This window comes from Eubalaena glacialis, chromosome 4 (assembly GCF_028564815.1).
Source record: "Eubalaena glacialis isolate mEubGla1 chromosome 4, mEubGla1.1.hap2.+ XY, whole genome shotgun sequence".
Classification (NCBI taxonomy): Eukaryota; Metazoa; Chordata; class Mammalia; order Artiodactyla; family Balaenidae; genus Eubalaena; species Eubalaena glacialis.
This window is the reverse complement of record NC_083719.1, coordinates 185,791,344-185,815,010: the sequence shown is the minus strand read 5'-3', so window position 1 is coordinate 185,815,010 and position 23,667 is coordinate 185,791,344. Positions and strand designations below refer to the sequence as shown.

At 50.2% G+C, this 23,667-nt stretch overlaps 1 protein-coding gene across 3 annotated transcripts in view; it reads right to left on the bottom strand.

Moving 5' to 3' along the window:
• The window catches only part of TMPRSS9 (transmembrane serine protease 9), a 56,746-nt gene that overhangs the window by 6,734 nt on the left and 26,345 nt on the right, over window positions 1-23,667 (bottom strand). For all 3 annotated transcript variants that reach the window (XM_061190863.1, XM_061190866.1, XM_061190865.1), the window contains exons 2-14: window positions 22,604-22,770; window positions 19,653-19,780; window positions 16,366-16,433; window positions 16,078-16,253; window positions 15,243-15,284; window positions 13,295-13,408; window positions 11,605-11,776; window positions 6,038-6,312; window positions 4,252-4,388; window positions 3,171-3,489; window positions 1,685-1,856; window positions 965-1,236; window positions 236-372 (exon numbers count right to left, since the gene is read on the bottom strand). In XM_061190863.1, the coding sequence (XP_061046846.1) occupies window positions 236-372; window positions 965-1,236; window positions 1,685-1,856; window positions 3,171-3,489; window positions 4,252-4,388; window positions 6,038-6,312; window positions 11,605-11,776; window positions 13,295-13,408; window positions 15,243-15,284; window positions 16,078-16,253; window positions 16,366-16,433; window positions 19,653-19,780; window positions 22,604-22,770 (2,179 nt within the window). The remainder of the gene's footprint in view (window positions 1-235; window positions 373-964; window positions 1,237-1,684; window positions 1,857-3,170; window positions 3,490-4,251; window positions 4,389-6,037; window positions 6,313-11,604; window positions 11,777-13,294; window positions 13,409-15,242; window positions 15,285-16,077; window positions 16,254-16,365; window positions 16,434-19,652; window positions 19,781-22,603; window positions 22,771-23,667) is intronic.

Below are 23,667 nucleotides of genomic sequence, written 5' to 3'. Positions count from 1 at the left end.
TCTGGAGCTGATTTGTTTCCCCTTAAAAATGGGTCAACCACATGTCAAGTGTGACAGGGTGGTCATATACGTACTCATATATGATTAGCTTTTCTTCAGTTAACATATACGAGACAGCTTTTAAAATCAGTGTGTATATATTTTGTGTAGATCTACCACATACTTTGAAACTGCTGCCTCATCTTCTGTTTGGACGTATCACGATCTCTCTAAACCGGGTCCCTCCTGGACTCACCTGGCAGGAGTCAACCTTGCCCTCCAGGAACCCCGCACAGATCATCCTGTCCGTGAGCGAGAAGTTGTAGAGGGCACTGCATGCCTTCTGGTCTATGATGCCCACGGATGCCCGCTGCAGGAGGTCAGGCTTGGTGGCTGCCAGGACAAGGAGACCACCCCCCAGGGCCACTTACACAGGGACCACTGTTCAGTAGCCGGCTTCACTCTGACCACAACCCCAGAGGGAGGTGCCATCCCCGTCCTACAGGCCAAGGCCCGGAGGCCCACGGCCTTGCAGGGATGCGTGTAAAGTCACACAGTGAGAAGGAGGCGGGTCCCACCCTAGAATCTCACCCCTGTCCCTGAGCGGATTCCCTAGCACCTTGGGTGACCTGCAGGGGGGCTACTCTGAGGTTTCAAAGGAAGCATTAACTCTTGGGGGGCCTCTGAAGGGTATAACACAAGGGTCCCCAAACTTTTTCCATAAAGGGCCACAGAGTAAATATGTTCTGCTTTACAGGCCAGACAGCCTGTTGGGACCACTCAGCTCTGCTTTTGTAGCAGGAAAGCTGCCCGGGGCTATCAGTAAGTGAGTGGGCGTGGCGGCGTGTCAGTAAAACTTTATTTATAAAAAGCAGCCGCACTGGGCCCATGGGCCGGAGTTTGCGACCCTGAGTTAGTGGAGAGGTGAGTGGTTTGCGGGCGGTGGGACCAGAGCCCCGGGCGGGGGTTGGGGGCGGAGGCTCACCGTCTCCCTCCTGCGTGTTGCCCCATCCAGAGATCACGCACTTGCGGCCCACGGGGAACTTCTGGATGGCCAGGGGCAGGCAGACAGGCTGCACGTACTTGTTGAAGACCAGGGGCCTGGCCAGCTCCAGCACGGCCACGTCGAAGTCCAGGATGCTGGGATTGTACTGGGGGTGCAGCACCGCCCGTCTGAGCCCCATCTTCACGGGGCTCCCGCCGACGCCCGAGAGGGACGCGGTGCCCAGGTGGGCCCACACCAGCTCCACCTTCGTGCTGCCAGGAAGGGGCCGCTCAGACTCCCTGCCGCCCCCAGGGCACCGGGCAGAGCTGCGGGACCCAGGCCCCAGGGAGGGCACCACGAGGCCGTGGGCAAGGCAGGGAGCCCCCCCCGGGCCTCATTTCCTTCTGGGACAAGAAGGCATGAGAGACCCCCACGGCTCTGTGACAATCAGAGGTCAATGCCACCTGCCCTTGAGTGGAGGGGAGGAGCCTGCCCCCCAACTCGGCCCCTCTGTGTCCCTCCCAGACCAGCTCGACAGGATCCTCCCGGAAGCCACTCCCCAGAGCCCCCTACTTCTTCACGCTGCCCCCCATCCGCCCCCTACCGCCCCGCAGCTGGACGTGACCCTGGCCACGTGCTGGGTCCTAAGTGTTCTCTGCATGCACGGGGATTTGATGGTGGGGGGACCCGGTGATGACGGGGGAGCCGAGGGGGCCTTACTGGTTGAAGCAGTGGGCGGCAGACAGCAGCCAGCGGTCCCCCACCACGGTGGCTCCACAGAAGTGCTGGGAACCCTCCTTCAGGCTGACCTGCCAGGGCACCTCCCCGGAGGCGGCCGCGAACCCGCCCACGATCCGGGTGGGCTTCTCCAGCGCCGGCCTGGCCCCGCACTCTGCGGGGACGAGACAGGAGGGCCCGCGCATCTCAGCCCGCTCGGCGGGCGGCGGGACCACCCTGCTTCCAGAGGGGCCTCGGGACACAGGGCACAGCCTCCGGGCTCTGGCTGGGCCAGGGCACAATCATCCCGTCACACACATGAAGAAATCGAGGCTTAAAGGAGCCCTAAGGTCTCAAGCAAGTACCAGTACGTGGCCCAGCTGGGGGGATATGGGCGAAAAAGGAGAAGATAAAATCACAGCAGCCCTGTCCCCACCAGTGTCAGCGCAGCAGACACAGGCCACAGCCCGGGCGGCTCTGGACAAAGGCAGAGTCGGGTTGTTACGGGGTTGGGGGCAGGGTGGGTGCAGGCGACTTTAAATGAGGCAGAGTTAAACAACTACACTCCAATAAAAATTATTTTTAAAAAATAAAAAATAATAAAATAAGCAGAAAAAAATGAAAAAAAGTTAATTTGATATTCATTTCCATAGGCAAAAACAATATCAAAATTTTTTCATTTTTATTTGTTACATATAACTTTTTCTATATTATGTGTTGTGTGATGTTTATTTGATTGTATGCATGTGTGTGTACCCCTGTGTATGTGTGTCTTTAGCAATATATCTTTGGCCAGGTACACAGTACTTTGAAAAACTGGTATGTACTCAACATAAATCATGTATTCTTTCTAATGGGAGTGTACTTTACTATTCTTCCTACTCTTTATTTTTAAATATTTAATAAAGATGGGGAGCACATCTTAGTTGACTTTGTATACCACTGTCTGTCAGAATTTCACATTATTAATTACAATATAAATCTTGAATTGTTAAATGATTGAGTAGGAGCAACCAAGAATAAAGGAGATTTTTGTGTTTAAAAAAAAAAAAAAAAGAGGCAGAGTTTCGACTGGCTTTGAGCCTCGCAGGTCTGTGGGACCACAAAGGCGGATCAGTATCAGACCCGGGCAGTGACTGGACCTGGGTCCTCGGAAACCACAAAGTCGAGACACGTGGAGAATTTCTGTGCTTCGTGTGGGTGCTTGTGTCTGCGATAACCCCAGGTCAGTCGTTCTCCCAACCTGGCCCCATCGTCATGGTCACTGGCCTCTTAATGACCCTTCAGGATATTCTGAGTACACCCTCCTCCTGGCCGGCAGTAGGTGTTACCAGGCAGTAAATGTGAAGGATGACCACTGGCCTTTGCCTGGGCATTTGACAGACATCACTAATCAATCACCCATCTCTTCCCCACAGAGAGCTTCGGAAAGCCAGTACCAATCCACCCAGGAGCGGACACCCACTTCTGCTGTCTCCCCAGAAAGTACCTTGTGGCTTAGAAGCAGTGGCTGAGTCGAGAGGCACGGCGCTGGGGGCCAGCGTGGGTCTGGTGGGTGTGTTGACCACCGGGCTCTGGGGGCTGGTGGGCCAGGCGGTGCTGGGGATGGCCGGGGCAGGAGCCGCCGTGGGGGCCGGAGGCTTGCTCGCAGCGGCAATGGCCTCCAGGATCCAGTCACGCAGCCTGGTCACTCGGGCGTACACCCCCGGATGCCGGGCTTCTGCACAGCCGATTCCCCAGCTCACGATGCCGGCCAGGAAGAACCTTCCGGAGGGCTCCTCGCAGACCAGGGGGCCCCCCGAGTCGCCCTGGGAGACAAAGGCACACCCTCAGGAGGGGTCGGGGCTCCCCGGCTGCAGCCGGTCCCAATCCCAGAGCCACAGGGTCAGAGAAGGAGCCCTGGTTGGGGGCCTTCTCCCCACGCGCTCACGGGGCACACGTGGGCTGATACCTCACATCTCGGGACCTCAGTCTCCTCTTCTAAAAAAATAAAACAGGACAGTTGGACTATGAGATCTCTAAGACCTCTTTCAGTTCTACCACTGGCAGTTAAAAAGCCAACCCAAATAAACAATATCCCCTCCTCTCCTTAGCCCAGCAGACCTTGGGTAATGTCACCAGTGGCTTTGGAACCTCCAATCATCGTGCGGCGTCCTCCTGCAGGGCCGCATCTGCCCTCACTCATCCTGTCTTGCTATCCTTTGCCTTCTCCTCACACCCAGCTCACCGTGACTCTTTCATCCTTAAACACAAGCTCTCTCTTACTATTTCCCGCCATTTCCTCCAGCTTCTGGCTCTGACGTGGCAACCTGAGCACACGTAGCAGCCGCTCCCCACGCACCAGGCCTTAGAAAGGAGAGCAAAGATATAAACGAAAAAGAAAAAGGAAATCCACAGCCATGTGACAAACCAAGCAGAGGAAATCTTGGTGCTGGACCAGCAACAGAAGACTCCCCCTTCCGGGGAGAGGGGAACCTCGGGTGGAAACCTGGGGGCCTTTCCCAGCCACCTCAGGGGCTGGCAAGGCGTCGTCTGGGGCCTCTGGCCTCTTTCCCAGGCGCCGGGCTCACCTGGCAGGAATCCACCTTCCCATCCAGGTAGCCGGCACACAGCATCCTGTCGGTGAGCGAGTGGCCATACAGGCTGGCGCACAGGGCCTGGTCCAGCAGCTCCACGGTGGCTTTCTGCAGCATCTCCGGCTTGACCACTGCCCAGGATGGGGAGAGACAAGCAGGGTGAGCACTCCAGGACCCTGGCAGCCACCCCGAGCCAGGAGGCTGAGCTGCTGTTTCCCCAGCTGCGGTGGAGCTGCTGCAGCCCCAGATCAGAAATGAGCCAGGTCCATCAATACCCACTGACCACCCTCTCGGCCTGGACAGCTAAGTGGCATCAAAGTTAACACCCCAAGACTAGGCTCCTCACCTCCCCTCCCCAAACCTGCCCTCCCTGAGCTCCCCCTTACCTGCTGGAATCTTTTCTTAGCCCAGCCGTAGCCCCATCTTGGCTAACCATTAAATCAGATTACATAGCCTTTTCCTCAAATGCTCCAGGGTGTTCCCCGCCCCCCAGCTCAATCCAAATACCCAAGCTTGGACCACCTACCCTGGCACCCCAGGCCCTTTGCACATGCCGTTGTGGCTGCCTAGAATGCTTGTCCCTGCAGAATCTGTCCGCCTCCCTCCTCTCATCTCCTATTTTAAATTGCAGCCCCCCCATCCCTGCCTTATTTTTCTCCATTCTGTACATCACCATCTGACACTTATCTTGTTCATTATCTACTGCCCCCTGGAATTGTTCTGTCTGGGTATGGTAGCCACTGCCCACATGAGGCTATTTAAATGCAGATGGAAATTCATTACAATGAAGTGAAATGTAAAACTCAGTTTCTCGGTAGCACTAGCCCGTGTCATAGGGCTGCTGGCCCCCGTTGTGGATGGCACAGATGTGGCTTGTGTCCACCACGGAGGGAAGTTTTATTGGGAGGCGCTGGTCTGGACCGGGGGCTCCACGTGAACAGGGGTTTCTGTCTGATTTGCTTCCTGCCCAGTCCCTGGAGTAGGAAGCCTGGTCTTAGCTGAAGTGTCACCATCTCAGGCCCTTTCCTAAAGCTGTCCCCGCCCCCAACTCATTTTTCCTACTGGTTTCCTTCCCAGCATTTATCACCATCAGGTTACAGTCGATATGAGGCAGTTCTGTTCTATAAAATTACCCAAACACTGAATCAGTGAACACTGCCCCACTGCTCCGGGGGATACACGGGGTCAGGTTCCTGAGAGCCTCTGGTCACAGCCCATCCATACGTACGTAACCTCATGATGGTACGTGTGTTTCTGCTTAAAGACACTTCACTTAACATACATTGTTGACGCGTTAACACTGAGCTCACAGCCCACAGCGCTGTAACTCCTGCCTGAACGAAGCTCATCTAACACACGTACTTTCTGCCCATAAGGCACATCCCAGCCCTCCTGCACTTAGGACGCTAGCCAGCACTTCAGCTCTACGCTTGGGGCCTGTTTAGATTTTGTGAAACCTGCCACAAAAAGCACAAAAATGTAGGGAAAAAAAAGTGGCAGTAAATAGACCACGAAAAGGACACTGGTTTCCAGTCTGAGCTGAACCAAGAGGCAGGGAGGGCATTGCCCAGCTCCAACTCAGCTGGGAATGACTCAAATTGCACATCAGGGAACAGTCACAGATTTCCCCCACGAGCATCCGCTTGGGGAGACAAATGAATTTTAGCGAGTAGGTGAATTTGCAAATACAGAATCCACGGCTAATGAGGCCGGACTGTGTGTTGCTTGCTTGGCTGGGCTTTGCTGGCTGCCTGGAGAGGCTGCGGGTGGAGGTGCTTACGGAAATCCTCCTTGAGGTAGCCCCAGCCCGAGATCAGACACTTCTTCCTGGGCGGGAAGACGTGCACGGCGGCCGGGAGGCACACGGGCTGCACATGCCTGCTGAAGGGCAGGGGGCCACCCAGCTCGAGCACCGCCACGTCGAAGTCGGCCGTGTCAGAATTGTAGAAGGGGTGCGTGATGATCCGGGCCACTCGGGCCCGCACCATGCTGGCCTCCGAGCCGCTGAGGTAGGTGCTGCCCGCGTAAGCCACCCACTCGGTGGGGTCTTGGAACCTGCAGGGCAGACAAACCCCCGCTCAGAGGCCCACCGAGGATGGGGCCGGAGGGTGAGGAGGGCGAGGCACTCACCCGGCGGGCAAGTGTTAAGGAGCCGCCCCAAAACTCAGCCATCGAGACTAATAATGATATTTTCGGACTTCCCTGGTTTCGCAGTGGTTAAGAATCCGCCCGCCAATGCAGGGGACACAGGTTCGAGCCCTGGGCCGGGAAGATCCCACGTGCCGCAGAGCAACTAAGCCCGCGCACCACAACTACTGAAGCCCGCGCGCCTAGAGCCCGTGCTCCGCAACAAGAGAAGCCACCGCACTGAGAATCCCGCGCACCGCAATGAAGAGTAGCCCCCGCTCGCCGCAACTAGAGAAAGCCTGCGTGCAGCAATGAAGACCCAATGCAGCAAATAATAATAATAATATTTTCATGCAACATTGTCAAAAATCAGAATGATCGCAAAAAAAAACACAAAAACCCAGAAAAACACTCAAAACAGGGTGCACGAATTATCAGTATTTTAAACAAAGACAGGATCCAACAGGGCTGGGATTAGAATGAGGCGAGCGAGGCCTTGAATATGGATTGGCTACTAGATAACATTACGTGGCTGTTTTTAATTTTCTCGGGTGTGATAGTGGTATGTGGGTATGCGAGAGACTCTTTTGTCTATTTGCACAAATGCATGCGGGAGATTCGGAGGCAATGCGTCATGATGTTTTCTACTTAATTTCAAATGGTTTGACAAAGATATATATGTATGAATGTGTGTGTGAATAATTACAGATGCAGATAGATGGAGAGAGTGGGAGAGAAAACGAATACAGTGAAATAGTAATAACTTTTGAAATCAGATACTGGCATATGGGTTTTTGTTGTCCTATTTTTTCATCTTTTCTACTTAAATATATTCATAATAAAATATTAAGAGAAACGAAATTTAAAACGATAAAAAAGCAACTCTTCTTGCCCTGAATGTCATTGCTTATGTGACCTGTGTCCCCCAGACCGTCACTTCCTGGGGCAGGTTTCCCTGGGATTCCCAGTAGGCTGTTCCATTAGTGACTCTGGGGCAATTCGTAGGTAATGGTTTCCCAGGGGAACCCATGCTTCCTGTTGCCCTGTCCTGTCCCCGAGGACTCCTCAGATGGAAATAACCAAATAGCAATGCCTGGCACTGCCAGAGGCTTCCAGAACCTTCTCCCACCTTTGGCGAGCTCCATTCTGATTGGCCACTCTCATTGTTAAAGATTCTGACCATCCTCAACAACAAAAAGCAACCCAATTCAAAACTGGGCAAAGGGACTTCCCTGGTGGTGCAGTGGTTAAGAATCCGCTTGCCAATGCAGGGGACAGGGGTTCGAGCCCTGGTCCAGGAAGATCCCACATGCCGTGGAGCAACTAAGCCCGTGCGCCACAACTACTGAGCCTGTGCTCTAAAGCCTGCGAGCCACAACTACTGAAGCCCGTGCGCCACAACTACTGAAGCCTGCATGCTCTAGGGCCTGCGTGCTGCAACTACTGAGCCCACGTGCTGCAACTACTGAAGGCCACGCGCCTAGAGCTTGTGCTCTGTAACGAGAAGCCACTGCAATGAGAAGCCTGCGCACTGCAACAAAGAGTAGCCCCCGCTCGCCACAACTAGAGAAAGCCTGCACGCAGCAATGAAGACACAACACAGCCAAACAAACAAACAAACAAAAAAACTGGGCATTGCTCCAAAGAAGATGGAACAATGTCACACAAATGTCACACAAATGGCCAATAAGCACATGAAAAGATGCTCAACATCACTAATCATTAGGGAAATGCAAATCAAAGCCACAGTGAGATATTACTGCGCACCCATTAGGATAGCTATTATTAAAAACAAACAAAGTAACAAGTAATGGCCAGGATGTGGAGAGACTGGGAGATCGGCCAAGATGGCGGAGTAGAAAGACCCTGAGCTCACCTCCTCTCAGGAGCACAGCCAAATCACAACTACCTACAGAACCACCATCAATGAAAAAGACTGGAACCTACCAGAAAAGATCTTCTCCAACTAAAGACAGAGAGAAGGAACCACAACAAAATGAGAAGGAAGGGCAGACTCACGATATGATCAAATCCCATGCCCCCAGGTGGGGGGACGCACGAACTGGAGAATAATTATGTGGCAGAGGTTCTCCCACAGGAGCGAGAGTTCTGAGCCCCATGTCAGGCTCCCCAGCCTGGGGGTCCAGCACCGGGAAGAGGACCCCCCAGAGCATTTGGCTTCGGAGGCCAGCAGAGCTTAACCACAGGAGCCCCACAGGACTGGGGGAAAGAGAGGCTTCACTCCTAAAGGACACACAGAGAATCCCACGTGCACTGGGACCCGGGTCAGAAGCAGTAATCTGATAGAAGCCTGGAGCAAACCTACCTGCTGCTCTCGGAGGGTCTCCTGGGGAGGCAAGGCGCCGGTGGCTGTGGGTTGCCCTGGGGACATAATGTTGGCGGCCGCCATCGTGGCTCTTTAGTGTGGAGTCCGGGCCCCACACAATAGCCCACAGGCGCCAGTGCTGGGACGCCTCAGGCCAATCAACTAACTGGGCGGGGACACAGCCCCACCCATCAGCAGACAGGCTGCCCTGAGACCCCCCTGAGCCCACAGCTGCCCCTAGACACAGCCCTGCCCACCAGAGGGCCAAGACCCAGCTCCACCCACCAGTGGGCAGACACCAGATGCAAGAAAACCATGATCCCGCCACGCAGGCCAGACCCTAGCCCTGCCCACCAGTAAGCCAAGGCCACCTTTGGGACGCTCCAGAACCCATACCCAACTGTAGCCAGAACCCGCACCCTCCCCCTACCACCAACAATGACCTGAAACGAGCTCTGGGATCCCTGGGCCCTGCAGCCAGACTCCAGGAACCAGCTCTGCCTGCCAGTAGTCTGGCACTAACCCCAGGATCTGGCTTCACCTGCCAGTGGGTGGGCAACAGTCCCAGAGTCTTCAGGACCCTGACTCTGCCCACCAGTGAGCCAGCACTAGCCCCAGGCCCCCTAGGATCCCACAACCGGCTACCTTGTGACCAAGCCCCGCTAAACCGCAGCCAGCAGCATCCACATAAGACAGGGCCTGGCAGCCAACCAAGCCTACCAGACCGCCCACGTAGTCAGCCTGCGACAACAGAAGGACCCACGCAGCCCTCTTAGAGGGAACCCCTAGAGCACGTAGCTTGGGTGATGAGCGGGGAGTGCACTGCGGAGATGCATAGGACGCGTCCTACAGAGGCCACTTCTCCAAGGTTGAGAAACATAACTAACCTACCACACACATAAAAATACAAACAGCAACTTAGACAAAATGAGGCGACAGAGGAACATGTTCCAGACAAAGGAACAAGATAAAACCCCAGAAAAAGAACTAAGTTGAGGTAGAGATAGGCAACCTACCTGAGAAAGAGTTCAGGGCAGTGATCATAAAGATTATCATAGAACTCAGGAGAGGAACGGATGCACAGAGTAAGAAGTTAGACATTTTAAACAAAGAGAAAACATAAAGAACAGCTAAACAGAGATGAAGAATACAATAACTGAAATGAAACATACGGTAGAAGGAATCAAAAGGAGACTAAATGAGGCAGAAGAACAGATCAGTGAGCTGGAAGACAGAGTAGTGGAAATCACTGCCACCAAACAGAAAAAAGAAAAAAAGAATGAAAAGAAATGAGGACAGTTTAACAGACACTAGGACAACATCAATCATGCTAATATTCACATTATAGGGGTCCCAGAAGGAGAAGACAGAGAGAAAGAGCCTGAGAAAATATTTGAAGAGATAACAGCTGAAAACCTCCCTAACTTGGGAAAGGAAACAGTCACCCAAGTCCAGGAAGCATAGAGGGTCCCATACGGGATTAACCCAAATAGTAACAAACCAAGACACATCATAATCAAAAAGACAAAAATTAAACAGAGAATATTAAAAGCAGCAAGGGAGAAGGAACAAATAACATACAAGGGAACTCCTGTAAGACTATCAGGTGACTTTTCAGCAGAAACTCTGCAGGCCAGAAGGGAGTGGCATGATGTATTTAAAGTGATGAAAGGGAAAAGCCTACAACCAAGAATACTCTACCCAGCAAGGCTCTCATTCAGATTAGATGGAGAGATCAAAAGCTTTACAGACAAGCAAAAGCTAAAAGAACTCAGCACCACCAAACCAGCTTTACAACAAATGTCAAAGGAACTTCTCAAGGATGTGGAGAAATTGGAACCCTTGTGCACTGCTGGTGGGAATGGAAAATGGGGCAGCCGCTGTGGAAAAGAGGATGGTGTTTCCTCAAAAGGGTAAACAGAGAATCACCATATGACCCAGCAATTCCACCTCTGAGTTTATACCCAAAGCAATTGAAAGTAGTGACTCAGATACTTGCACACCCATGTTCACAGCAGCATTTTTCACAACAGCCAAAAGGTGGACACAACCCAAGTGTCCGTCGATGGATGAATGAATAAACACATGTCCATCCACACACTGGAATATTATTTGGCCATAAAAGGGAAAGAAGCAGTGACACACACTACAACGTGCATGAACCTTGAAAACAGGTTAAGTGAAATGTCAGTCACAAAAGGACAAGTACTGTCTGATTCCACTCACAGGAGGTCCCTGGGGGAGTCAGATCCACAGAGACAGGGAGTAGATGGTGGGGCCCAGGGGCTGGGGGAGGGGGTGGGGAATCAGTGTTTCATGGGGACAGAGCTTCAGTTTGGGAAGATGAGAAAGTTCTGGAGATGATGGTGGGGATGGTTGCCCGACAATGTGAGTATGCCTAATGCCACCGAGCTGTGCACTTAAAAATGGTAAATTTATGTTATATATATTTTGCCACAATTTAAAAAAATTAATGCATTCAGATTTAACAAAAAGAAAAGAGAGGGAGGGACTTCCCTGGTGGTCCAGTGGTTAAGAATCTGCCTTCCAATGCAGGGGATGTGGGTTCGATCCCTGGTCAGGGAACTAAGATCCCACATGCCACGGGGCAACTAAACCCACGCGCCACAACTAGAGAGCCCGCGCTCCGCAACGAAAGCTCCCACGTGCCGCAACTAAGACCCGACACAGCCAAATAAATAAATAAATAAACAAATAAATTTTAAAAAGGAGAGGGAAGGAAGGAGGGAGGGAGGGAGGGAGGAAGGAAGGAAGGAACTAAGTAAGTTCCAAGGGGCTCTGAAGACACCCAGGAAAGGTGGCATTCCCAGAGTGGAAGGTAGGTGGGATACAGGGGTGGGGTGGGCTCTGAGCCCTCAGGGACGTGGACTCACTCATTGAAGCAGTGGGCAGCAGACACCAGCCACCTGGCGCCAATGATGGCGGCCCCACAGAAGTGTTCGTTGTTTTCTCGGAGGCTGACTTGCCAAGGGAACTCCCCCGGGGATGCCTCCACACCGCCCACAATCCTGCCGGCTGTCCTCCAGCCAGGCTGCAAACCACAGTCTGCAAGACAGAGATCACTATCCAGGACCCCAAGAAGGCAGGACTGTGGCCACATTCCTGGCACGTCTGTCTGCAGTCTGTTGTCCCCATGGCCCCCGCACTCAAAGAATGCCAGAGATGCCAGCAAACCACCAGAAGCTGGGAGACCACATGGAACAGATCCTCCCTCACGGCCTCAGAAGGAACCGACCCTGCCGACACCTTGATCTCGGACTTCTAGCCTCCAGAGCTGGGAGAGAATACTTTTCTGTTGTTTAATCCACTCAGCCTGAGGTCCTTTGATTCAGCAGCTCTAGGACAATCATACCCTAAAGTTAGCTATAGGGATGCTACGTACCTATGTGACCCACCCCCAACACAAACCCTGGACACTAAGCCTTGGGCGAGCTCCCCTGGTTGGAAATACTTTGTGTGTGTTGTCACATATGGTGCTGGGAGAATGAGTTAAGTGCTGTCCACATGACTCCACTGGGAGAGGATAATTGGAAGCTTGCTTGAGCGTGGTCCCTCCTGGACTCCGCACCTTTTGCTTTGCTGATTTTCATCTGTATCCTTTCACTGTAATGAGCTATAACTACGCATATAAAAGCTTTACTGAGTTCTGTGACTCATTCTAGTGAATCACTGAATCTGAAGGAGTCTTGGGGACCCCCCGACCACACCTGCCAATTTCAATCAACCTCTGTATCATCCTTCACAGCCAGGTACCAGACGCTATGAATGTCTCCCTCACCATGTATTTTGCAAGTTTCAAAATCTTTATATGTCCATCTTTTCACAGGATGCTGTGTCTCTCTGTTTATTTAGTCTGCTTTTATGTCCTTCAGCAATGGTTTGTAATTCTATATAATTATTATTATAGACAGGACACATGTTTATTTTATTTTGTGTTGCTATTAATCAAGAGTGTGATTTTTTCCATTATATCTTCTAACCTGCTATTAATTGTATAAAGCAAAACAAGAGTTTTTTTTATGTGTTAGTATTTATCTTATCTTCCCTTTATTGTTGAACTGTCTTATTTTTCTGATATCCTTTTAGTTAATTTATTGATTCATTTAGATAATCAAATTCAAATTATGATAGTTTTCCTTCTTCCTTTCCAATACTTAAACCACTGTTCTCACCTTACTGCACGGGCTAGCATTGCTAGAAAAATGTTGACTACTCTTACAGCATTTCAACTGTAATTTTCCCTTGCTCAAATCCTTTTGGGGACTCCCCACTACCTACAGGACAGAGCCCCAGTTCCTGGCATTCAAGGCGTCCCACGGTTTGACCTGATTTTTTCTCCTTCTCACCTGAGGGCTCTCCACTCCACACACCTCAAGGTTTCCCTTCTCTGCTTCCTGCTGATGTTTCCTGTCATATCACAGGTGCCCACTCCCTTTCTCTGCCCAGCTCCATGAATGCCAGGACCACGTGTCTGTGTGTGAGGGGCACAGTGGGCCAGAGAACCAGCACTTGAACCTGGAAAGGGGACACAGCCCAGAAAACAGGCCAGACAGGCAGACTGACCACAGTGGGCCTCATCGGAGCCGTCAGAGCAGTCCGCTGTGTCATCACACTCGGGGTTCACCTTGGTCACACACTGGCTGTTCCCGCAGGAAAAGGCATTCCCTGGACAGCGACCTGAGGGCAGACAAGAACCGCGTTCCTGACCTCACTCCATCTCTCCCGCCTGCTCTCCACGCGGAAACTCTAGAGCGTGGAAGGCATCTCTTCTCTGCTTCCTTTTCTCTGAATGTTTCTGAAATAATTTTCTCAGAATTAGTACAGAGATGTAACACATGAGGATGCTAGTCAGCACCAGGGCTATGCAACCTAAGCATATGTGTGCCATGTATGTACTTTTACATTTCTATCAGCCACGTTTTGTTTATTTATTTATTTATTTAAATTTATTTATTTTTTGGCTACATTAGGTCTTCGTTGCTGCGTGTGGGTTTTCTCTAGTTGTAGCGAGCAGGCGCTAATCTTTGTTGTGGTGCGCGTGCTTCTCATTGCGGTGGCTTCTCTTGTTGCGGAGCACAGGCTCTAGGCGCACGGGCTTCAGTAGTTGTGGCACGCGGGCTCAGTAGTTGTGGCGCGCGGGCTCTAGAGCGCAGGCTCAGTAGTTGTGGCGCACGGGCTTAGTTGCTCTGTGGCATGTGGGATCACCCCTGACCAGGGATCAAACCCGTGTCCCCTGCATTGGCAGGCAGATTCTTAACCACTGCACCACCAGGGAAGTCCCGCCATGTTTTTAAAAAGTAAGAAATAGGGGGACTTCCCTGGTGGCTCAGTGGATAAGACTCTGAGCTCCCAGTGCAGGGGGCCCGGGTTAAATCCCTGGTCAGGGAACTAGATCCCACATGCATGCCACAACTAAGAGTTCACAAGCCACAACTAAGGAGCCAGTGAGCCGCAATTAAGGAGCCCATGTGCCGCAACTAAGGAGCCGGCAAGCCACAACTAAGGAGCCTGCCTGCTGCAACTAAGACCTGGTGCAACCAAATAAATAAATAATTTTTTTTTTAACGTAAGAAATAGGTGAAATTAATTTTTTAAATTGTAATAAAGTACACATAACATAAAATTTGCCACTGAAGTGTAGGTTCACATTTGGGGCCATTCTCTCGGGGGGCCGTCCTGGGCACTGTGGGATGTTGAGAAGCATCCCGGCCCCACTCACTGAATGCCAAGAGCACCCCCATCGTGACAACCACAGATGTCCCCAGACATCACCCTGTGTCCCCTGGGGGGGCAGGATCACCCCTAGTTGGGGACCATTGATGTAAAGCTAAATAAATGTATCTGTAGATGTGTCATGAGCCGTCTGGGAGGAAAGTCACCAAAATAGTAAAAGCAATGAGATTCTAGGTGATACCTACTCTTTTTTCTTTTCTTCCCCCCAAACTGTTTTTTGTCTTTTCTTTTAATAACAACTTTCCATCACTTAAAAAAAAACAAAACAAAACAATAATGCCTTCTCTTAATCATGCTTGGCTCTGAATAATTCAAAGTGCCTCATTTTTAAATCGTTTCCTCACATAGATATACGTTCTTTTTCATATTCTTTTCCACTATGGTTTATCACAGGATATTGAATATAGTTCCCTGTGCTATACAGTAGGACCTTGTTTATTCATCCTATATGTAATAATTTGCATCTGCTAACCCCAAACTCCCAATCCTTCCCTCCCCCACCCCCCTCCCCCTTGGCAACCACAAGTCTATTCTCTATGTCCATGAGTCTGTTTATGTTTTATAGATAGGTTCATTTATGTCATATTTTAGATTCCACATATAAGTGATATCATATGATATTTGTCTTTCTCTGTGTGACTTACTTCATTTAGTATGATAATCTCTAGGTTCATCCATGTTGCTTCAAATGGCATTATTTCATCCTTTTTTATGGCTGAGTAGTATCCCATTGTACATATATATACCACATCTTCTTTATCCATTCATCAAAACATACCTGATTTTAAGTCTCTTTCTGTCAGCGGCCCCTTCTGGCTTCCTGCAGCAAAACAGAGAAGAGATATAAGCTCATTTAGCGAGCATTGAGGTTCTTTGACAACATCGTATTGCAAAGCAGTGGTCTGCGCTGTCCACCTGGGATCCACTTAAATTCTGACTTAAATCAGCAAAGATGAAATCAGATGAAATATTCCTTTCCTCACGATAAGAGCTCAACAGCCGCGTGGGGCAGGTGGCTGCCAGAGTGGATGGCGCCGCCCCAAAACATTTCCATCCCCGCAGAAAGCTCTCTTAGTGCTGGCGAGGTTACTGAGACTCACTGAGTGTGTCAGGAGTGGTGGAGAGGGGACTGTAAATGTCCTGCAGGGCAAGGTCAAGGCAACAATTTTAAAATCTGAGCAGTCTGACCTCATGCCTGGCTCTCAAATCACAACGCACAGCAATCTTAGAATTTTAGAGCATAACATTTACTCTTATTTCTATACCAGGGGCCAGGCGCCAAATCTGGCCCACCACTCGTTTTTGTAAATAAAGTTTTATTGATACACAGTGGTGTCCGTTGGTTTATATAGTGTCTTTGCTGCTTTTGTGCTATAATAGCTGGGTTGAGCCATCTGGACAGAGACCCAATGGGTGGCAAAGATGAAAATATTTATAGGTTGCTGCCCCCGGGTCTAGACCATAGAGGGTAAAGCAACGGGTATATGTTTCCTTGTCACCGAGAGGGGCGATTATGGAAAACCTCAAGTTTAATGCAACTTTCACTCGGCTCCCCTTCCCCAGCATGTCCCTCCGGTCCCTCCCAACGTCGCCCTGTCTCTGGGGCCATTCACCTGTGAGCTGGGCGGACACGATGGTGCCATAGGGGGCCAGGGGGATGCCGCGGCCCTGCAGCCTCTCTCGGAGTCCCCGCTGCAGCAGCTCCTCCTCCAGGCCCGGGCTCGGTGTCCGCAGGGCCGGCTGCATAAAGTGCAGCCGAAAACGCACCAGGATGCTGGCGTTGCCCTCCCTGCAGGGAGGACACTGGCCCTTGAGAGGGAGGGCGCCTCTCGGCTGGAATCTTCTGCAATCTCTCGGGCAACCACCAAGCTTCCTCCACCTCCAAGGAGGCCCCAACTCACCAGTAACTGAGCACCGTGCAGCCCACACAGCTGGCCTCCAACTCTGTCTCCCGAAAGCTGCTGACAAACTACAACGGAAATAACCATAGCAAATGTGAGACCCTGCGGAGACTCCCTGGGGGGAGAGCTGGGAAGGGGGTGGAAAAGCATCTCCTCTTCAACTCCACGTGTGCAGCCAACTCACAGAACTAAGAGACAGGACAGGCATCTCGAAGCCGTGCCTATGAAAATATAGCTCCGCCAACAGATGATGGAGAAACCCCACGTGGTCCCTCCACACACGGGAGCATCACTCAGCCATGAAAAGAGGTGAAGCCCCGACACCCGCTACAACATGGACGGACCCTGCAAACACGATGCTCAGTGAGAGAAGCCAGACACAGAAGGACACACAGAGTGTGATTCCATTGATGGGAAACGTCCAGAACAGGCAGATCCGCAGACACAGAGCGTGGGTTCACGGTTGTCAGGGGCTGCGGGAGAGGGGGAGGGGGTGACTGCTGATGAGGGCGGGGTTTCCTTTTCGGGTGATGGAAGGTTCTGGAATTAGAGGTGATGGTTGCACAGCTCTGTGAATGTATTAAATGCCACTCAATCAATCACTTTAAAAGTGGATAATTTTAGGGAATTCCCTGGCAGTCCAGTGGTTAGGACTCGGTGCTTTCACTGCCGGGGGCCCGGGTTCAATCCCAGGTTGAGAAACTAAGATCCCACAAGCTACGCAGCGTGGCCAAAAGAAAATAATAATAAAGAAAAGGATGATTTTATGTTATGTGAATTTTACATTAAAAAAAAAAATCCTGTGGCTGAGCCCACTTTGCGCAAGCAGATGCTATCAGGAAGGTCCTTGTCCTTCACGTGCTGTTAGGGTGACCACTGTCTGCGTCTCCTAGGATTGTCTCGGTTTGGGCACCGAAGGGCCCACATCTCTCCCCTCGGCAGCTCACGTCACCTACACATAGGGTGACCACGTAACCCCGTTTATCTGCTCTCCCAGTGTAGTCACTGACAGCGTCCCTGTCCCCTGGCAGCATGTCCTGCTTAGGTGCTAAATCCTATGGTCACCATCCTCGCTCCCTAAACACACGTGATGCACGGTCATGCCTGTTCATTCGCGCATCTAAAACACCCTTAATCCAATTTGCTTCTCTGAACCGCACCCTCTGCGTCCACATCCCCACTGCCCACACCCAGACCTGCACTGTCCTGTAGAACATTCCACAAATTTCCAAAATGTTCTATACCTGCCTCGCCCCATATGGCAGCCGCCGGCCATATGTAGAAACTGAGCATTTGAAATGTGGCTGGTGCCACAGAGGAACTGATTTTCACATTTTGTTCAGTTTTAGTTAATTCACGCTTCAATTTCAAAACGGATACTTGATTCAGTCACTGGAAAATTCTTAAGTATATTTGGAGCATCTTGGGTCTGTAAATGTTACAAATTCTAAATATGGATGGAGTTTTCCCAGTGGAAAGCTCAGTATCCACCCTGAGATGTGAGTGTAAAAGACACACCAGGTTTGGGGGGCTTCCCTGGTGATGCAGTGGTTAAGAATCCACCTGCCAATGCAGGGGACACGGGTTCAACAACTACTGAAGCCTGCGCGCCTAGAGCCCGTGCTCTGCAACAAGAGAAGCCACCGCAACGAGAAGCCCGCGCACCGCAACTAGAGAAAGCCCGCTCGCAGTAACGAAGATACAACGCAGCCAAAAAATAAATAAACTTAAAAAAAAAAAGACACACCAGGTTTGGAAGCCTCAATACAAAGGAAAGAATGTAAAATATCTCATTAATACCTGCTTTATATAGGTTGATGACACGTTGAAATGATAACATTTTGGATATTCTGGGTTAAATAAAATGTATTATTAAAAATAATCTTACTTGTTTCTTTTTACTTTTTTTTTTAAAAAGTGGCTACCAGAAAATGTTAAATTACACATGGGGCTTCTGTTACATTTCTGCTGGACCATGCCACTTTAAGATACAGGATTGAGATTAGCAATATGGCCCATGTGCTGAATTAGAATCATTACCTGTTTTTGCACAGATCATGGACAAGAATGGTTTTTACATTTTTAAATGTAAAAAAAATCAAAAGAAAAGTATTTCATGGTGCATGAAAATGGTATGAAATGCAAATTTCAGTGTCCATAAATAAAGGTTTATTGGCACACGGCCACGCCCCCTCATCCATGTCATCTATGGCGGCTTTCAGGCTACAACACAAGGCCCAGCAGTCAAGACAGACTCTCTGGCCCCCAAAAGCCAAAAATATAGACCATCTGGCCTTATGGGGAAAGTTTGCTGACTCCTGGTCTAGATGATGGTGACTCTAATTGTCCCCCTGCTTCTCTCACATCTTATCACACATTTAAAATGAATCCTTACCTTTCCCTTAGGATAAAATTTTAAACAATGTTTTAAAAGTCACCTACCATAAAAACTCACCTTTTACAAGTGTACAATTAGATGGGTTTTAGTATATTCACAGAGTTGTACAACCTCATCACAATTTTAAAACATTCTCATGACCCCAAAAGAAGCCCCATCCCCATCAGCAGTCACCCCCATCCTCTCCCCAGCCCCTGACAACGAGGAATCCACTCTCTGTGTCTGTGGATCTGCCCGTTCTGGACGTTTCCCATCAATGGAATCACACACTGTGGGTCCTTCTGTGTCTGGCTTCTCTCACTGAGCATCATGTTCTCAAGGTCCGTCCACGTTGTAGCAAGTGTCAGGGCTTCACCCCTTTTCATGACTGAGTGATGCTCCCGTGTGTGGAGGGACCACAGTTGTTTATCCATCATCTGTTGATGGACATTTGGGTTGCTTTCACTTTGGGGCTGTTATGAATCATGCTGCCATGAACATTCGCGTACAAGTTTCTGTGTGGACTCACGGTTTTGTTTTTCTGGGGCAGACACCCAGGAGCGGAATTGCTGGGTCAGATAGTAACTCCATTTTTAACCTTTGGAGAAACCGCCAGACTGTTTTCCACAGTGGCTGCCCCTTTTCATATTCCCACCAGCCGTGTAGGAGCGTTCCGATTTCTCTACCTAAATGCAGTTTACAACCTTTCAACATGGCCTACGGATCCTGCAGCAGTCAGTTCCCATCGAATGCTACCCTCCCCTGCATTCTGGAACGCATCAGCCCTGCCCTGTTCACCCCATGGGGCCCCCTCCCTACCTCAGAGCCTGCCTGGGCCTCCCATTGCTCTGCTGCCTCAGTCAGAGCCCCTGGCCGCCCACTTAGCCCCCCTGGCTCCCAGAACCCTCACCAGCATTTCCAGAGTGGGTGTCAGCGTGCGGTAATAGTCTGAGGTCTCCTGCTGCAAGCTGGGGGCAAACCGGATCCCTCGCAGCTCAGCTGTGTGCTCCACATTGACACCCTGTGTAGAGAGGGAGGCTGCGGACAAGACCAGGGCCCCGTGAGAGCGCCCACCTGGAGGGGCAGGGCTCAGCCAAGCCGGCCTCCAAGGCTCCCCATCACCCTGGGGCGGTCACCCCCAACAAATGGGGGATGGGCTGACTTCCCGGGGGTTGAGTGATTATTAACAGTGCTCCCTTATCAGCTCTCACCCATCACCCACCCGAAGGCCCCCAGGTACACAAAGCCCCAGGCATCCCCAGGTTTCCTTAAGGGGAGGACTGGATCCCAGCCAAAAATGGCTGAAATGGCCTCAGAAGGAAGACCTTCCCTCGACTTTGGGACAATTCCCACCTCCTCCCTGGGAAGGGGCACCAAATACCCCAGGGGCACAGTCAGGGGTACCAGGACCCTCGAACCCCGGCCCATGACACCACCCTCTGAATAATACAGTTTCCAACGGTTGTCAAAAGTACACAACAGCAAAGAAGAACAGTCATAAAATGTTGTAAAGAATACAACCCTACATGATACATGAAGACACGTGTTTCTAACTGTCAAAAATATGTGAGACTGGCAAAGGGGTCCATCAGTCAAAAATGATCATAATTGCAAAATTAAAAGACTAGAAGTAGGGAGTTCCCTGGTGGTCCAGTGTTTAAGACTCAGCGCTTTCACTGCCGGAGCCTGGGTCCAGTCCCCGGTCGGGGAACTAAGATCCCACAATCCATGTGGTATGGCCAGAAAAAAAACAAAAAACTTAAAAAAAATTTTTTTTAATTAAAAAATAGAAGTAGCAGCCACCTACACTGTGAAAGCTGGCTACCAGCTCTATTGATTTGAATGAATATTCAACCAGCTCAATATTTAGATATTTGTTTATTCAATAGATAGAACAAATAGTCTAAAGTAATTCTAAAATTGGTTTGTTTTCTCATGCAAGGAACTAAAAAGAAAGAAAACAAGAACCCTGCTGTGTAGACCCAAGTGCTTATGTTCTGGGCCCCAAATAAGCCTCAAACTTTCCCTCTGAAATAACCATGGGCTCCCAGGCAACTGGAGAAACAGCCCAGCAAGGGCCTGTGTAAAATTTTATACTTCCAAATAAAATTTTGAGCTGTCTGGGAAGGGGACAAATTTGAACTGTAATTTAAAAGTTGTTTTTAAATTTTAAGTGCTTCTTAGAGCCTTCCTCAGTTTCAGAGGTCCTGCTGGAGATTTTATCTACCTGTTATCCCAAAATGTAGCTGTGCTTCTAGACTGGAGGTGTGCAACTGTCCCCTGTCTCTCCCTAGCGTGAGGACACATGGACACATGGACACACGGACACACGGACACACACACCCACCCACACCACACACACAGAGCCCAATTTTCATGCATTTCACCCCACAGCCACTAGAGGGCCTCTGTCAGCCGTGCCAGGCTCTGAGTTATTCCAGATATTCACATATATATATATTTAAATATATTATATATAATATATATCTTAAATATATTAAAAATACATTTTAAATATATATATTTTTAAATATATATTTAATATATATTTTAAATATATATATATATATATCCCACATTGGATCACCAACTTATTATTTTGCCACGTGACAGCATTTTCCCCCCAAACTGCCAGTTACCATGATCATGTCAAGGACGAAAGGTGACCTTTACATCCCCACACAGAACTAGCAAGCTCATCTCAGAAAGAGGCTGGTCCAGAGCAGGGCTGCCCAGCAGAACTTCCCCTGATGACGGAAGGTTCTAGATCTGAGCATCCCCTGCAGGAGCCACGAGCTACTCGTGAAATGTGGCTGGTGGGGACGGAGGAACTGGATTTTACCTGTTATTTAATTTAAGCTGACTCAGTCTAAACAGTGCTGGGGCTCAGGGCTACCACGTCGAGGTGTGGGGCAGCCCTGTAATTCTGTGGAGGCAGGGCTCTGTGGACCCTTCCACTGACATAAAAAGACCTTCCTTTGTGTGTTTTTATAACTCAGCCTCACAGCATTCACCACAGGTCATCATTTCGTATGTTTCATTGTAAATAATATGAATGTACATTAGAAGCAAATATGAAGTGGGAGCCACTTTTGACTGTGGGAGGTGGGAAAGTCAACGATAGCTCACTTATACTTTTGGGGACTTTTCAAATTTCTCAAGGGTTTTTATTTTTATAAATGTATTTATTTTTTATTTTTATTTTTGGTTGCGTTGGGTCTTCGTTGCTGTGCGCGGGCTTTCTCTAGTTGCGGCGAGCGGGGGCTACTCTTCGTTGCAGTGTGAGGGTTTCTCATTGCGGTGGCTTCTCTTGTTACAGAGCATGGGCTCTAGGCAGGCGGGCTTCAGTAGTTGTGGCGCACGGGCTTAGTTGCTCCACAGCATGTGGGATCTTCCCGGGCCAGGGCTCGAACCCGTGTCCCTTGCATTGGCAGGTGGATTCTTAACCACTGTGCCATCAGGGAAGCCCCTCTCAAGGGTTTTTAAAAAGTTCATTTCCCTACTGGTCTCCATTTCACCCTGGTTGTGAATCTTCATTAAGCAACTAAGACCCAGCGCAACCAAATAAAAAATAAATAAATATTAAAAAAACCAAAATCAAATACATGGTATTAAAAAAAAAAGAACCCCACTGGTGGGAAACCTGAAATTTGCAGGTATTGCCTCGACACCCAGGCACCCACCGCCTAGCCCAGAACTAAGTGCAGCTACACTCAGCACCCGGTCCCATCACCTTGCTGTTGGGTGGCCTCTGTGTACTGCACGCTCAGCTCTTTGCTTTGGGACACTTTTGAGCCACTCCCAGGCGTCTTAGTGCAAGCTGCCTGCTGTGTGGACCCATGCAAGTCCGTGGCCACTCACCCACGAGGACTCCCAGGGTGACCATGACGATGCTGGTGGCCACCATGGCCGAGAGGGCTGCCCGGCAGCATGCGGCGTCTGTAGCCTGGATGTTCTTGGTTGCCCTGGGCACCAGCTGTAAGTCACCGGTGGTGGGCTCCATGGCTCCCAGACGTGGGGACGACAACCTGGAAGCCAGCAGAAAACAGACAGAAAAAGGAGGTCAGAGCTGGGGGCGTTTCTCTTTCCCTAAGCAAGGGTCTTCCTTGTGCAGACGTGACAGCCATCAACAGCGCCCTAGGCGTCGGGGGCTCCACGCAAAACATAAAAACGGATTCAACACGATTGCTGGCTGGGCTGGCACACGCGGGATCCCCATGGGGCCCTTGCTGGGAAGAGTATGTATGAGTTTCCTGCAGTTGCTGTAACAAATGACGACAAACCAGTGGCTTAAAGGAACACAGATTTATTATCTTACGGTTCTGGAGGTCAGAGGTCTAAATAATAGAAGGCTGTGTTCCTTCCGGAAGTGGCCGTCTGCAAGCCAGGAAGGGAGCTCCCACCAGAAACCAACACCGCCGACACCTTGATCTTGGACCTCCAGCCTCCAGAAGTGGGAGAGAAAAAATGTCTGTTGTTTAAGCTGCCCCGTCTATGATATTTGTTCTGGCAGCTTGAGGTGACTGAGACAATTGCACAGAGTCCCCACATACCTCACACCCAGCTTCCCTAATATAAAGTCTGGTACATATGTCACAATTAATTAACCATTTTTTTTTTTTTGGCCGCACGGCATGCAGCATCTTAGTTCCCCGACCAGAGATCGAACCCGCGCCCCCCTGCAGTGGAAGCTTGGAGTCTTAACCACTGGACTGCCAGGGAAGTCCCTTAACGAACCAATATTGATACACTATTACTAACCAAAGTCCACAGTGTATTCAGATTTCCTCAGTTTCCCCCTAATTTCCTCTTCTGTCGCAGGACCCCATCCAGGATCCCATGTGACAGTCATCACGTGTCCTTGTGACCTCTCTGGGCTATGATGGTTTCTCAGATTTTGTGATGCCCTGGGTAGTCTTGATATT